At 39.7% G+C, this 15,854-nt stretch overlaps 1 protein-coding gene across 3 annotated transcripts in view; it reads right to left on the bottom strand.

Annotated features, from left to right (window-relative positions):
- The window catches only part of EPS15 (epidermal growth factor receptor pathway substrate 15), a 115,905-nt gene that overhangs the window by 8,463 nt on the left and 91,588 nt on the right, over window positions 1-15,854 (bottom strand). For all 3 annotated transcript variants that reach the window (XM_038413259.2, XM_043491521.1, XM_038413260.2), the window contains 4 exons: window positions 12,086-12,222; window positions 10,757-10,826; window positions 6,676-6,752; window positions 4,902-5,064 (listed from right to left, as the gene is read on the bottom strand). In XM_038413259.2, the coding sequence (XP_038269187.1) occupies window positions 4,902-5,064; window positions 6,676-6,752; window positions 10,757-10,826; window positions 12,086-12,222 (447 nt within the window). The remainder of the gene's footprint in view (window positions 1-4,901; window positions 5,065-6,675; window positions 6,753-10,756; window positions 10,827-12,085; window positions 12,223-15,854) is intronic.

The raw sequence follows: 15,854 nt of genomic DNA, 5'->3' as shown, positions 1-15,854 counted from the left end.
ACATTTAGTTCATAATCAGATATGGAATAGCCTACAAGTGGGTTCAAGATTTAAGCATACTGTCCCTGTATTAATTATATACCACCACCCTGGGAAAGAACCCTTAAAAAAGGTTAAAATAATTTTCCCCCTCCTATAGCCAGCCTAGTTTTGGTGTTGTCCCCCCCAACCACTCACCAATTATCCATAGAACTCTAGGGAGATTCCTTTTATTATTTTATGGATAAAATTAACTACTTGTACATCAAAGCAAAAGACATTTTACTGTGCTCTGCAGAGTTCTGATGTTCTTTTGACTTCGCTGCCATCTGCAATTTCTCAGATTTTCACAAACAATATGAAGGACGGTAACAAGCATTCAGATGTAAGTGCTAACCCTATCTTCTTGATTCTTGCCTAAATGGCAGCAAACATACCAGAATCAGATCTGTGTCTCACCTATCTTGTTCTTTTCTCATCTTATTCAGTCAGCTCTCAATATTTGTCAAATCAATATGAGGACACTGACCCAAGTCTTCCAAGAACATCCATCCCATCTTTAAATTTCCTTTTCAGTATATGTAATCAGTTAATAGTGGTAGCAATGTAATTCTAACACCTTTAATCTTTCAGCTGTTATGCATTTTAATTGGGGAATCCTTCTGTCCTGCAGCTGATTTTTGATACAGGCAAGGGCCAACTTAGTTATTCCATTTAGAATTTACTATTGACCTGTCTACTAGTACCATTTTAGATTGATTTAAATCTATACTTTTGTTCATATTCATTGGGAATCATTTCTGCAAGTCAGTCTCACATACTTCCATAATTCTCAGGGGATTCCATTATAGTAACTATTTGACTTGTTTTATATAAATTCATAGGGGAATATGTAATGGTTTACATTTTCTTATGTACCTAGGCTACTTCCCAAAAAATATTTGGTGCCCACATCACTATCTAAAAAAATGCAAATTCCTTGAGCTTTCTTAAATTAACACAGGAAAAACAGCTGCAAATGACATCTGTGACATCATTTATTTTTGCCAAAGAAAAATAAATACTTGCAAGAACCTTGAGTACACCACAGTCCCATTTCAAAGGCAAAAAAATTCCTTTTCTAAAGTATCATGAGTCCCAGTATCTCTCTGATAGGTAAGATTTATCTGTATCCAGAGAAGTGAATTTCATTAGATGCAAGGAAATTACCCCAGCACTCCCTCCATAGTTCAGTAGAGAATTTTAACAAGCATGTACTGAAAGCCTTCTTTAAGCACTTCTTCCTTTTGAGCCAACCCCAAATGTTGTTGCTCCTTTTTATTAATTTTTTGTAATTAAAGTAGATACAAGCAAAAAAAGAGGCTAAAAAGGCAGTTGCTAAGGCAAGAATGGAGGCTGAAGAGGAATTATACATAAAGCTGAAGGAAGGTGGCAGAAAATTGTTTTTTGCGGTGGCAAAAACAAGGAACAAGGAAACACAAGATATGAAGAAATCTTTGTATGTGAAGGATGGCTGCATGGTGACTAACCCTAATGAGGGGGTAAAGATATAGAAAAAATATTTCCAAAGGCTGCTATATGAGAAGAGAGAATTGCAAGTGCAAGCACTGCTGACAATTATGGGGAAACCTCAAAAGGTATTGATCTCTACAGAGGAGGCAGAACGAGGATTGAATTATACAATAATAAAGCAGCTGATGAAGATGAGATAACTGTTGACAAAATCAAAGCAGCTAGAAATACCAGAGTATAGTGGGCTTCATAGACTCAGGCCTTGTCTACACTACAGGAGGAGCTTGATCTAAGTATGAGAATAACGTAGCTGAAGTCGACGTACTTAGATCTACTTACTGCGGGGTCCACTCTGGGCTATGTCGACGGGAGACACTCTCCAGTCAATGCCTCTTGCACTTCTCGTTTAGGTGGAGTACAGGAGTCAACGGGAGAGCGATCTGCGGTCAATTTAGTGGGTCTTCATTAGACCCGCAAAATCGACCACCAATGAATCGATTGTCACACATCAATCCCCTGGTAAGTGTAGACAAGCGTTATGTATTTGCTGGGGTCAAGCTAGGCTACCAAATTACTCGAGAGTGGGACTGACTATGCCTATTTGGAAGCATAAGGGTGATGCATATGATTCAAACATCTATTGGAGCCTCACCTTGTTAAGTCGGCCCCTTAACATCCTTGAGACAGTGTTTTGGAGGCAAGGTTGAGATGCAAGGTGGAGGAAAATATATGAGAAGAGCAACATGGCTTTAGGAGGAAAGGAGTATTATAGATACAATATTTGCAATGAGACAAATCTGAAAGAATGGTATAGCTGCTATGTAGCATTTACTGATCTTGAGAGAGCATATGACTTGTTCCCTGAGAGTTGGTATTCAGAGTACTGAGATGGATGGGAATGGGACTGGAAGAAGTGGAAATGATAGAGGAGCAGTATCAAGAATGAAGGTGGTAACAATATATAGATTTTAGGAGAATGTTGTGGTGACTGGGATTAATCTAGTGTGGGATCTAGTGACTGGGATTGATCTAGTGTGCTGAGACCACTTCTCTTCATCCTACTTATGGAATTAATTAGTAGGAGAACGGAGCCTCTGGGGAGACAGAGAAAACTAACGGATGCTGATGATCTGGCCCTTTTAGCTAACAGCACAGAGGAATTGTTAAATATGTATTAGAGTGGGCATCTGTGTTTGACTTGAAAGCATCATGATTTGGAAGTAAACTCAAAGAAAACAAAGTTGTGCAAGGAGGGAAGGTGGAAGAGTTGTTAATTGAAGACTCAGAAGAAAAGCTGAATCAGAAGAAAGAATCTATATACTTGGGAAGTACACTTAGTACCATCAGAGAGATCTGGAGAACTGAAAACACAACCCAATATGCATAGGTGGCAGTGAAGAAGGAGACAGGAGAACTGTGGGACTGGCAATTAAGTAACAAATTGAAAGGAAAAGCATATGCCCTTGTCCCTGACTGCTCTTCAGTTTGGAAACAGTGGATCTCCAAGAAATAATACAAGTAGGAAATAATATACTGAGGAGAATGGCAGGCAAGTGGAGAGTAGGCAGAGTGTGCACAGAAGAAGGGAAGGTGAACTTGGAACTCTCATTGATAGAGAGAGAGAGAGCACATGTCTGAGGTGGGCTGGACATGTAATAGAACAGGAGAGAGAACAAGCAGAAAGAAAACATGGGATGAAGAGGACAGCAAGTAAGGACATGGAAGACTAAGGATATGATGGAAACGCTGTCAAGAGAAGTCTGAAGAGAAAAACCTGTGCCATGGACTGGAAGAAAAGGTGAAGAATCATGGGCACCTCTGACCCCATGTAAATTGGGCAAGGAGCCAAGAAGTTAACTGACATGTACAGCAGACACAGGTACACAGCAAAATAGTAAAATATTTAAATTGTTAAAAATATTACATACAACATGCATATTAAAAATAAAACTAATATCAAGTAAAGCAAAAAACAGCTTTTAACACTGAGCCAGTGAAAAAGTTATTTAACTATTTATATAAATTGTATGTTTTCCCTGCATAGTTATCCAGATATTTGCCATAGATATAATTTTTAATACTGATAAGTTTATCCATCACCAGGAGATTCCATTATTTATTAAACCATTTATTAATAAGAAGTGTTGCTACTAGATAAACTACCTTGGGAACTATAAGTCTGTGTTGAAAAAGGAAGTATTAAGGCCATCTTCATAGCCCAAAAATGGTACTTCTCAAACAATACTTTTGATCCAGAGGATCTTAAACTGCCTTACAGGCTATAAAGGGATCATTTTAGCCATGGAAATATTGTCACTTCTGTCACTGAGCCAATTTAGTGTTTCTAGGAGAGGAAGTGAGGGCTTTAATTGCTTGCAAGGCAGGGAGAGAGCAGGTTTGAATTTCACCAAAATGATGTTACAATTAGAGCTAAAAGTTTAAAAGTTTTAATTACTATTAATAGTGCCAGATTTAGCTTGTTCCTCCCTTTCCAAAAGCAGCAGCAAACCAACTGTTCCATTTTTCTATATTACTATTGTCTACACTATCTTCTGGCAGCCTACTGTTTATGATATGGTTCTCATGGAATACTTTAAAACTCTTATAATATAATACTCCATAATAATGCAGTAAGAGTTCACATAAGAGTAAATGCAAGTGGAATAAAGACTGGAGCTTGAAAAGGAACACACACACTATTACTGCACTTAATCTTAGCAGTATCTTTTCAAAATTTTATTACCAAGGTAGAATTTTTTTTTTAATTTAATTGATACCATGTTACAGTGGTTGTAACTTCTTTAACTATGCTCCTTTGGTGGTGGGGTGGGGGGAGGCAGAAGCAAAGTCCAGTATTTAGGGCACAGAACTAGGAGTCAGGAGTCTTGGGTTGTATTACTAACTCTCCCATTGACTATGCTACATGGAAAGAGGTGAAGTTTCTCCAATGGTGAAATGGAGATAATGACAAATACTTTTAAAATTTCTTCAAAAAAGAGGACACGTTTCTGAAAACTAGGGACTTTCAACGGTACTTGTACAAAAGTGGGTAATTTGCTTTCAATACAGAACTTCCTAAGAGTTGCGATCTATCAACACTCTCTTAAAGCTCTCTGTAGCCACACTATTTCCTTGTAGAAATCTGAAGTTATGTTTTCCCCCTTCTTCCATTTCCTTGCTCTCTCGAAACAAATTATTGACTTAAAACTCATGGGGAATTTAACATCAGAGGAGATGTCAGCAATACAGAGGCAGGATTCTTTCACATTTTGCCAGTTCCCAAGTACTTTTATTCTAGTTCAGTAGGAAATTCAAACCATGTTTTCTTACAATCCTCATACCATTACACAACTAGCAATATAGAAGCAGGTGAACCAAACCTTACTGGAACCTCAAATATTAGCTTTTACCAGGTGGTGGAGGGCAGGGTCTTGTAGGAGTTCCAGTCTTGGGGGGCAAAGCAGGAGGAATATCCTCATTTTTAGCTGGTGGTTCCTCAAATACGTTTTTAGTTATGACCACATTGTTTACAGAGCCTGATGTGGAGGAAATAAAGGGATCTTCATTGTTGGCCTATTTAAAAAAAAATGGGAGGGGGGAATGTTGTATTACAATTTTCTTCAGCATAGTGAAATTCTACTCCCCCCTCCTTTCTTCTATAAAGCAATACTTACCACGATTAGAAAAAACAGTGAAGATTCAAGCAAATCAGGAAATGTGGTCATAATTTCTCTGTGGTGCACAATACTAGGTTAGTATTAACAATGACTTACATTATGGTAAGACTCAAAAGGCCAAATCAGGCTCCATTTCACCGAGTACTGTACAAACAGAGAAAAGAGACTCCCTGCTCTGAAGAGCTCAGCATATGGAGAATAGTACAGCATGCTCCATATAAAAATTACTTGTTCAATTATTTGGTACAAAGAGAGGGAAGACAACTGGGCTGGAAAACAGTGCAAGGTGCCTACAAGATAAATATACTTCCCCACAGTTACCACAGCATTCCACAATATAAGGAAGATTAAGAGTTAGTGAGACAAGTGGCAGCTCAAAATGAAAGTACAAGAGAATCTTAAAATTCCATTAAAACCAGCAAAGTGTCCTCAGGTTATTATCTGAAGAAATAATCTCAAATTACACTACTGATGAAGATACCAGGATAATACTACAAGTCTGCTGTAAGGTAAGAAGCCAATGTTTTGTGCATGGGAGTGAAACAGAACTCACGACTCCGGACGACAAAAAGCTACAAAGGTAATCCTGGCACCAGCTTCTCTGTCTCATCAACCACTCCCTCTCATGTACCACTAACTCATTTTTAGAACTCATACATAGCACATTATGAAGGGACATCTCCTCAAAGATTCCACTGTCTGAACAACATGGAAGGTTTTTTTGCATTGTGATTAACGCACACAGTATGGGCATACAATTAGTAGATTCCTTCTCAGACCCAGAGGTAGGACACTAAGGTGGTGCCTACACTAAGACAAGGTGTGTTTTTAAAAACAGGATATCTAATACATTTTAAAATCCTTGGATCAGATCCTGGTTTAACTGAGATCAATGGCAACACTTGCACTGACTTCTATGGGCCAGCATTTCATCCTTCATGTAGACTGGGCAAACCAGTAATATATGGTAAAACTACAGCTTGCTCTGTCTACATTAGGATTTTGAAACGTGTTAGCAATTACATTTTAATGTACACTGCTTTCCCTCCATCCCCCATGCAGAAATACCCAAAATGGATGTCTGTATGAGAACCAATTAAAAAAAAAAAAATCAGTGTGACTAGTATCAATGTGACAGCAACAAACAACTGAGGCAACTACACAACCAAACAAGCTGAAGGTAACTAGCCTGTGAGCTAAGACTGGGAGAGATGTGGTTAAAAAAAAGTTTTTTTTAACATAGAAAAAAAATTTATTTTTAAAGTTGCAACAATTTGAACTGCTACAATAAAATGTTTCCAACAGCATTAATCACAGGAGTATTGCAGGGCACATTACTGTTAGAACCCCTTTCAGAAAAAAAATCAACCTTTGTCAGTTTTTATTGGAGAGTAAAAACAGAACACCAGTTGAACAGTTCTATAACTGAAAACACTAGATCTTCTTTGTGTTTCAGTTACTGCAGCATTTTATGCCTTTTCCACATACGTTAATCATTTCAGATTACCTTTGACAGTGTGCTAAAGTCAGCAAAACTGCTTCCAAATGACTCGTTTCCAAATAGAGAGGAAAAGGGATCTGTAGCTAAAATAAGCAGAGAACAGAACAGTACAGAAAAGCCAAATGTTACATTGTGTTTCAATGACAAAAACAACATGAAAGGCACGTGCCGTATTTAGTCCCAACTGGATTTCTCAAATTGTATAACCATTTAAAAAGCTCCATAAATAGTATATTTAATATTTCTGTAACTATTTCAAATAAAATATTTTTTAAAAAGGTGAATGCTTTTATTGCTAGAGTTGTTTCAGTAAAAATATTTGTACTTTCATAAAAATAGCAAATGCTATTTACCAATATGGAATAAATACTCATTCCTCTGGACAGACAGTTTTTTCAGGAAATAGCACTACGATACTTAAGTCTTCTATGCAGAGAAAGCAGAATCCAAGTCTATCAATGGAAATACTCAAAACTATAGCATCAATAACCTAAGCCCTGTACATTTTGCAGCAAAATATTTTAACACAGAAAAGGGATAGTAAGTTTAGAATTTTTTTTTTTTAAAAGCAAGCTTCTAGTGACTTTTCTGTGTGAATAAAATGCAACACCCTCATTATTATTCACCTTGAATCTCCCTATCCCTTTGGATTCTCTAATTCAACAGTCTCCTTTTCACAAGTAGGTGCTTTGAAACAGTCAGAGCAAGTGTGGCTGTTCGAAAGCTGCATAAGATTTAACATTTCTTTTTAATACCCTCCCTTATGTGCTTCCCAGAAAAGTGCACCTGGCTGCAGTTAAACTAGACAGACCAGTGATGTAAAATCATTCCTGTGTCTATATTTTATTTTTATTATATAATTTTAATAATCCTCCTCCTCCCATATTGTACTTGTGCTGATCCCCACATCTATAGCATACAGTACTTTATATTCCTCTGTAAGAACCCCATATGGGAGAGAGTTACAGACAAGCAAAGCAGCATCAGTGTTCATCATGCTTAAAATAATCTGATGAAGCAAAGCTATTTTATTCTAGTCTCTCTCATTATAATAGAGATATTTCCTCACGTTGCTTAAAAAAAATAGACCAGTCCATCAAAAGATGTGTTCTGCTTGGCAAATGTACTGCTCCAAGTTCCAAAACTCTTTGATCGAGATATCTGAGCTGTTAACGTGCTATGACTGAGTAAGGTCTTCACAAAGCCCGTCTGCATTTACATGCAGGTGATGACACTGTTTAAGGGAAGTTCATACATTTATACCTCTTCTAGCACACTTAGACAAGAAACTGTTACTAACTTTTTATTGCAACTGTTGTTCTCACAGATGTGTTGCACGTGTCCATTCCACGGTTGGTGTGCAAGTGCCCTGTGCACAGCTAATGGAGATTTTCCCCTCCGAGACCCTTCTGCTGCCTTTCACCACTGTGCACAGGCATAATGGGCAGAGCTGCCCGAACCCTCCTCAGTTCCTTCCAACTGGATAGACTCTGATAGAGAGGGGAAGGAGGAAGCGTAGTGGAATGGACATGTGCAACACATCTAGAAGAGCAACAGTTACTGTAAAAGATTAGTAACCATTTCTTCTTCGCATGATTGCACATGTTTTCTACCACTATAGGTGACGCAGAAAGCAGTTCAAACTGCAGATGGACTCAGTCGACTTGAACAGAGATTGCAGGACAACCCTTCCAAATTTGGCACTCTCTCTGGATGGATGAGAGATGGCATAGTGAGAGAGAAAAGTATGGATTGATGACCAATTTGCCACCTTAGAAATGTCTAAGATGAGCATATGTGCCAGAAAGGCTATGGAAGCTGCCTGAGACCCAGTTGAATGGGCCAACACCCTACTTGGCGGTGCAACATAAGCCAATCAGTAGCATAAACAAATACAGCTGGAAATCCAAGCAGAGATCCTTTGGGAGGACTCTGGATGGGCCTGTAGTTTGTCTGCAAACACAATTAACAGTTGAGTGGAAAACCTAAATGGCAGAGTCCAATAGAGGTACAAAGCCAAAGCTTTTCTAACATCTGGAGTATGAAGCTTGTCTTTATTTTTATTTGAATGAGACTTTGGAAAGAAAGTACACAAACTGGTGGTTAATATGAAAACTGGAAGCCACTTAAGTCAAGATCAGATGAGGTCGAAGGTAAACCTCATCTCTAAAGGCTGTATAGGGAGTTTCTGATACTAAGGTTAGCAATTCCACACTCTCCTGGCCAAGGTAATAGCAACCAAAAAAAGCCACCTTCATTGAAAGGTGTAACACAACAGGTAGCCAGCAGGGGGTGGGGGAGGCGGCCATCACGTTTGCTAGAACTAAATTTAAGTTCCATGGGAGGACTAGGCTATGTACCTCTAGATATAATCTGTCCAAATCCTTCAGAAACCCAATAGTCAATGGAATGGAAAAAAGCGAGTGGTTATGCACAGGAGAGTGGAAAGATGTGGTAACTGCTTGGTGGATTCTGATGGAACTAACAGCTAACCCCTCTTGTTGCAGAAACAAGAGATAGTCCACTGTATGCTGAATAGGAGCCCAAGCCGGGGAAATACATTTCTGTCTGGAACAAATGGAGAATTTTTTTCATTGTGCAAAATAAGTAGTCCTAAATTGAAGGCTTTCTACTATTTAGAATGACTTCCTGCACTCCCTTAGAATAACTGTGTTTGACTTTGAACAAGACCTTGGACAGGAGCAGAACTAGAGGGAGGAAATACAACAGGCCCTTCAGCCAGGGTAGCAGTAAGGCATCTGTCAACAAACCCAGGCTGTGGCACACTCCAGAACAACAAAAGATGATTTTTTATTTGCTTTTGTTGCAAATAGGTCCATTTGGGAAGTCCCCCACAGCTGGAAAATGGACCTGGTTCCATCTGGATGAAGAGACCACTCATGGTGACTTGTGAATGACCAGCTTAGGTGATCTACCAGAGCATTCTGAACCCCTAGAAGGTAAACAGCTTCCAAGTTGGTGGAACTGGCAATGCAGAAATTCCAGAGCAGAATTGCCTCTTGGCATAATTTCGTCAACCTGTCCCTCCCTTGTTTGTTTCCATAGAACATGGCTGCTGTGTTGTCTGTGAGCACCAACCCTGGATAAGCATAAAATCGAAATGGATGGCTTGAAGCTCCCTGACATCTTGCACAGAACAAAGACCTTGCGTCTATAAAGAACTAAAGTGAGCTCCCCAGTCTAGAGCCTAATACATCCATGACTAGGATGTCTCTTGCAGAGAAGCAGTGGGGACCCTCATGCAGACATTCAAGGGTTCTGTCCACCCGTCCAAGGACGACAGAACCTGAGTAGGCACTTGAATCACCATCTTCATATGATGACAGGCCAGTGAATACAGTAAGGTGAACAACTTTGTCTTTTTGAAGTGCAGCCTGGTATGCTGCACACGTAAGTGCACACTGCCATGTACTCTTGAAGCTTGAGGCAGTTTTGTACTCTAGTGCCAGGACATGCCTTTGTATCTCTAGAGCAAAAACACACATCGTTTGGAATCTCAATCCCAGCAGGAAAGCTTTGGCCTTTGTAGAATCCAGGACAGCCCCATTAAATCCTGTTCTCTGAACAGGAGACATGGTAGATTTCACCATATTGATCAGAGGTCACAGTGCATCAAAGGTGGACTGTACAATGGCCACACTGGACAGTATCTGAGACTGGACTAACCTAAATGTACAAAACAGGTGCTATTTACACTAGAGAGAGTAGGACTAGCAAATGTAAAGACAGCAGCTCCAACAACAGTCATGGGCAGCAGGAAGGAACTGAGAGTCATTGGGCGTGGCTCCATCCTTTATACTTGGGCACAGTGGTACCCTGAGGGGTACTAGTGAGGGAAAAATCTCTGACAACTGTGCAGGAGGGATGCACACACCTACAGTGGAATGGACCTATGTAATTACTTGAAGAAGCAGCTTTAGATACAATATAGCTAGAAATAGTCTATAATTTAATGTTGCTGTAAATTCATAATCAAGTAAGTATTAAAGCCTAGAAAACTAAGAAAGAATAAAATGGATTACAAATTAAAATAATAAAAAGGATGTATATAATCTCACTTCTTTACCTAGATCATTTGGTGCAGGAATAGCTGTTCCACCAGGAGCAAAAGGATCATTGTTCTTCAGTGTTTCTGTCTAAAAATGAGAAAATTCCTTTGAGGAAGACTTGCTTTCTGCAACTTGAAAAATAATCGAAACATTCCCCAATCCCATCTCTAGCAAAAAATTGAGCTTCACCTCAGGACAAAATATCATGTTTGTTGATCAATGCTATCACTGTCAATTTTTATTTTTTACGATGAAGTGTTAACATTCATATAGCAGCTTTATGGAGATAGCATAAGTGGCTAAGCATCACAACATTATAACAGTAAAATATGTATTTTACAGATGAATGAACACAGGCAAAGAGGTTAAATGACAGAGATCAACAGCAAGTTTGTGCCAAAAAGTGGGAATAGAATCTAGATCTCCCGATTCCCACTCCTGACTGTTAAAAGCACCTGACTAACAATTCCTTGAGACCAGAACTCAAGAGTTTGACTCCAATCCGCAACTCTAGCCACTAGACCATGTTGCTTGTAAAACTCCGATTTATGACTCTGGTGGGCAAGAAGCAGAAACTTAAAATCTTGTATGTCATGTTTTTAAATAATTGAAAGTTTTGGTTCTATGAGGTACCTATAGCTTCATAGAAGGAGGCACTACATTCCCACAAAATTTAGGAGAGCTTCTGCTGCCTGCACAACACAGGAATGGAGTTGTGGACTATGCCATGCCAAGGACACAAGTGACCTTTAATTAAACTAGCAGTTTCAATTAAATGAAATTCGCAATGGAGGCGTTGTTTCAGGATTTTTAGCAAAGTTTATTTAATTTTTTAGGGGCATTATTTTCCAAAAAATGTAGAACTAAGGAATGACATCTTAATATTTTACATCATTTTACATGCTTCTCCCAATACCCACTACAGATGCTCCCCGACTTATGCAAGCGGTCCATTCCTGAACGCCTTGCGTAAGTCGAAAACGTATGTCCGGCCATTACGCAAAAAAACAAAACAAAACCCAAACAAACAAACCCCTCCTATTTCTAGCTTACAGAAGTTTTTCCATAAGCTCGGATTTGTGTAAATCGGGTTTGCTTAACTCGGGGAGTGTCTATATTTTCTAGTAGAAATTTGACTAGGAATAACATTTAGCAGAGGGCTGTACGTGCAGAGTTAAAAAACCACTGAACTATTTTCTAGTGGAAATTAATACTTAACAGCAAAATATCCATACACTACCCAAAATACCCAATACCTCATGTGTTTGAGTGTATCCAAATATACAAGGTCATCTCATTTTGAACAAATTATTACTACGCCTCTCCTTTCCTCCCATCGAACTTACTGTGAGACTGTTGCTGTTGCCTGTTGTGCTGAAAGGGTCAGTGTCTGCAGCCAAAAAAGGATCAGTGGAGGATTGGTTGAAAAAAGAGTCAGCTGCGAAAGGATCTGAATCTTTGAAGGGATCACCACCAAAGGGATCTGAAGAAAAAAAAATACAATGGACCTGTTTAAGGAACATTTCTTGTAAATATTCCTGCTAGTTCTTTTTAGACTGATGTCTTAAGAACAAATGTAATTTTGTACAGCTTCCTTCATAGTACAGCAGAGCACCAGCTCCTCTGTAGTTAAGGTTGGTCATCACTTTCTGATTAAAGGCAGAGTCTTCTAAGTGCTCTAAAATCCACAGGCTTATTCAGATTGTCTTGAAATTTGCTGTGCCTCATAAGAGTGCGGGGTAGTGTTAATGGCCCAAATTTGGGGACCATTTAGCCAGGGATTTGGTAAAGAAGCCCCCAAAAAAATCATTTTACAAAATCTAAAAAGCTACTTTTTGGTCCACACCTGGGGCTCAAACCATGATTCTGATCCTCTGATCCCTCACTTGGGATTTATCTCAACTAGTATACAGCACACAACTACTCCTTTGTTATACTGAAGTTAGTCAGGGTAAAATTAGGAAAGTAGCTGGACCCAAAGGGAATTAAATGTTTACATGGAGCAAGACTAGGGCTCTGCTGAAACAACAGTGTTTGAAGTCAGCCCATTCTCACAGTAGTGGCTCAAGTGATCATATTGTAGCCACTCACCGAGCTATACCTGTGTGTAAGTTTAAACCCTACCCTTGGCAGAAATAGGAGAATGCTCTGTAGGCATGTTGCTTTATCTGCCTCCGTCAAGGGATTTTTATACCTTTGGGAAATATGCCCTGAATAATATAGCTCCTTTAGAAGGGCTCTAACTTTTTTCAGGAGGCCTCTTCCTGAACCCCCATATAAGCCAGCATCTGGGGGAGTCTTACCCCTTTGAGGAGGGCTGAACTCCTCTTCCTACCCAGTGTCCTGTGATCTAGGGGGCTCTGCTCTTCACATCAGGTATGAGCCCCTCTCCCTGACCCCCATGCGAGCCAGGATTTTGGAGGCTCTGCCATTCTGGGTGGGGAGCTGAGAACAGGCATGCTCTATGCATGCATCAAGCACTCACTACTGAGAACAGCTCTGCTTGGTACGTAGCCCAGGCTTGCAACCACCGATACTGGGGAGGGAGGAAATGAGAACACCTACTGAGATGACTGGGAGTAGTTTACATGATCTTAGAGATATTGTTTCAGGCTGTATTCATCTCTATGGGGTGTTGTCATTCAGCTGAGAACATGTCATTAAGATGAAGGGGCCACTTCATATCTCTCTGAGCCTCCTATACAGCTGAGGGATAGACTTCCCCATACAGTAGATCCACATTTGAGGTAGGGACTCAGTCTTCACTGTTCTGCCTTTGCCTGCTTCCATCTGATAGAATCACAGACTCATAGAACTCATAGAATCTCAAGAAGTCATCTAGTCCAGTCCCCTGCACATGTGGCAGGACTAAGTATTATCTAGACCATCCCTGTCAGGTGTTTGTCTAAACTGCTCTTAAAAATCTCAAATGATGGAGATTCCACAACCTCCCTAGGCAATTTATTCCAGTGCTTAATTGCCTTGACAGGAAGTTTTTCCTAATGTCCTACCTAAACCTCCCCGACTGCAATTTAAGCCCATTGCCTCTTGTCCTATCCTCAGAGGTTAAGAAGAACAATTTTTGTTCCTCCTCCTTATAACAACCTTTTACATACTTGAAAACTTATGTCCCTTCTCAGTTTTCTCTTTTCCCGACTAAACAAACCCAATTTTTTCAATCTTCCCTCACAGGTCATGTTTTCTAGACCTTTAATCTCCAATTTGTTCACATCCTTCCTGAAATGTGGCACCGAGAACTGGACACAATACTGCAGTTGAGGCCTAATCAGCACAGAGTAGAGCGGAAGAATTTCTTCTTTTGTCATGCTTACAACTCCCCTGCTAATATATCCCAGAAGGATGTTCGCTTTTTTTGCAACAGTGTTACACTGTTGACTCATATTTGATTTGTGGTCAATCATGACCTCCAGATTCCTTTCCGAGTATACCTTCCTAGGCAGTCATTTCCCTTTTTTTTTTGTGTGCAACTGATTGTTCCTTCCTAAATTGAGTATTTTGCATTTGTCCTTCTTGAATTTCATCCTATTTACTTCAGACCATTTCTCCAGATCATTTTGAATTTTAAATCCTATCCACCAAAGCACTTGCAACCCCTCCCAGCTTGGTATCATCCGCAAACTTTATAAGTGTACTCTCTATGCCATTATCTAAATCATAGATGAAGATATTGAACAGAACCGGACCCAGAACTGATCCCTGTGCGACTCCACTCGTTATGCCTTTCCAGCATGACTCTGAACCACTGATAACTACTCTCTGGGAATGGTTTTCACAACCAGTTTTGCACCCACCTTATAGTAGCTCCATCTAGGTTGCATTTCCCTAGTTTGTTTATGAGAAGGTCATGCAAGACAGTATCAAAAGCTTTACTAAAGTCAAGATATACCATGTCTACCACAAAGCTCTCAGGTTGGTTTGACACGATTTATTTTTGACAAATCCATGCTGATTGTTACTTATCTTCTAGACATTTGCAAATTGATTGCTTAATTATTTGCTCCATTTTCTTTCTGGGTACACAAGTTACGCTGACTGGTCTGTAATTCACTGGGTTGTCTTTATTTCCCTTTTTATAGATTAGCACTATATTTGCCCTTTTCCAGTCTTCTGGAATCTCTCCAGTCTTCCATGATAATCAAAGATAATCGCTAATGGCTCAGATATCTCCTCAGTCAGCTCCTTGAGTATTCCAGGATGCATTTTATCAGGTCCTGGTGACTTGAAGACATCTAATTTGTCCAAGTAATTTTTAACTTGTTCTTTCCCTATTTTAGCCTCTTCTGATCCTACCTCATTTTCACTGGCATTCGCTACGTTCGATGTCCAATCACCACCAACCTTCTTGGTGAAAACTGAAGCAAAGATGTCATTACACACCTCTGCCATTTCCACATTTTCTGTTATTATTCCCCCCACAGAGTAATGGGCCTGCCCTGTCCTTGGTCTTCCTCTTGCTTCTAATGTATTTGTAGAATATTTTCTTGTTAGCCTTCATGTCTCTAGCTAGTTTGATCTCGTTTTGTGCCTTGGCCTTTCTAATTTTGTCCCTACATACTTGTGTTATTTGTTTATATTCATCCTTTGTAATTTGACCTAGTTTCCACTTTTTGTAGGACTCTCTTTTGATGTTGAGATCATTGAAGATCTCCGGGTGGTCTCTTGCCATACTTCCTATCTTTCCTACACAGTGTCTGAACAATTGGGGAAAATATGGTGTGGTCAGAACAGGGAGAGGGATGCTGGAACACTCCAGGGAAGAATGGAGTTCAAAGGAAGGAAGCAGTGCTATGCAGTAGGGGGGATGCTGGAGGGATTTCAGATCTGCCCCCCCAAATCCCCGCATCCATCTCCAATGAAGGAATGAATGAATGAATCAATCAATAAAACGTACATCTCTGGTGTCCCATCACCATGCTATTTAACTGCCTCACACTCTTTAATGTATTTATCCTCATAACACTGAGGTAGGGCAGTACTATTATTCCCTTTTTACAGATGGGGAAACTGAGGCATAGTGAACCAGAGGCAGCGGAGGAAAACACCTGGGCTGGGGTACACAGGTTGCCAAGAATTATTTTTTTAAAACCAAGGGAA

Source organism: Dermochelys coriacea, chromosome 8 (assembly GCF_009764565.3).
Source record: "Dermochelys coriacea isolate rDerCor1 chromosome 8, rDerCor1.pri.v4, whole genome shotgun sequence".
NCBI lineage: Eukaryota > Metazoa > Chordata > Testudines > Dermochelyidae > Dermochelys > Dermochelys coriacea.
Note: the sequence above shows the minus strand (reverse complement) of the source record. Positions and strands in the feature narration are given on the sequence as shown.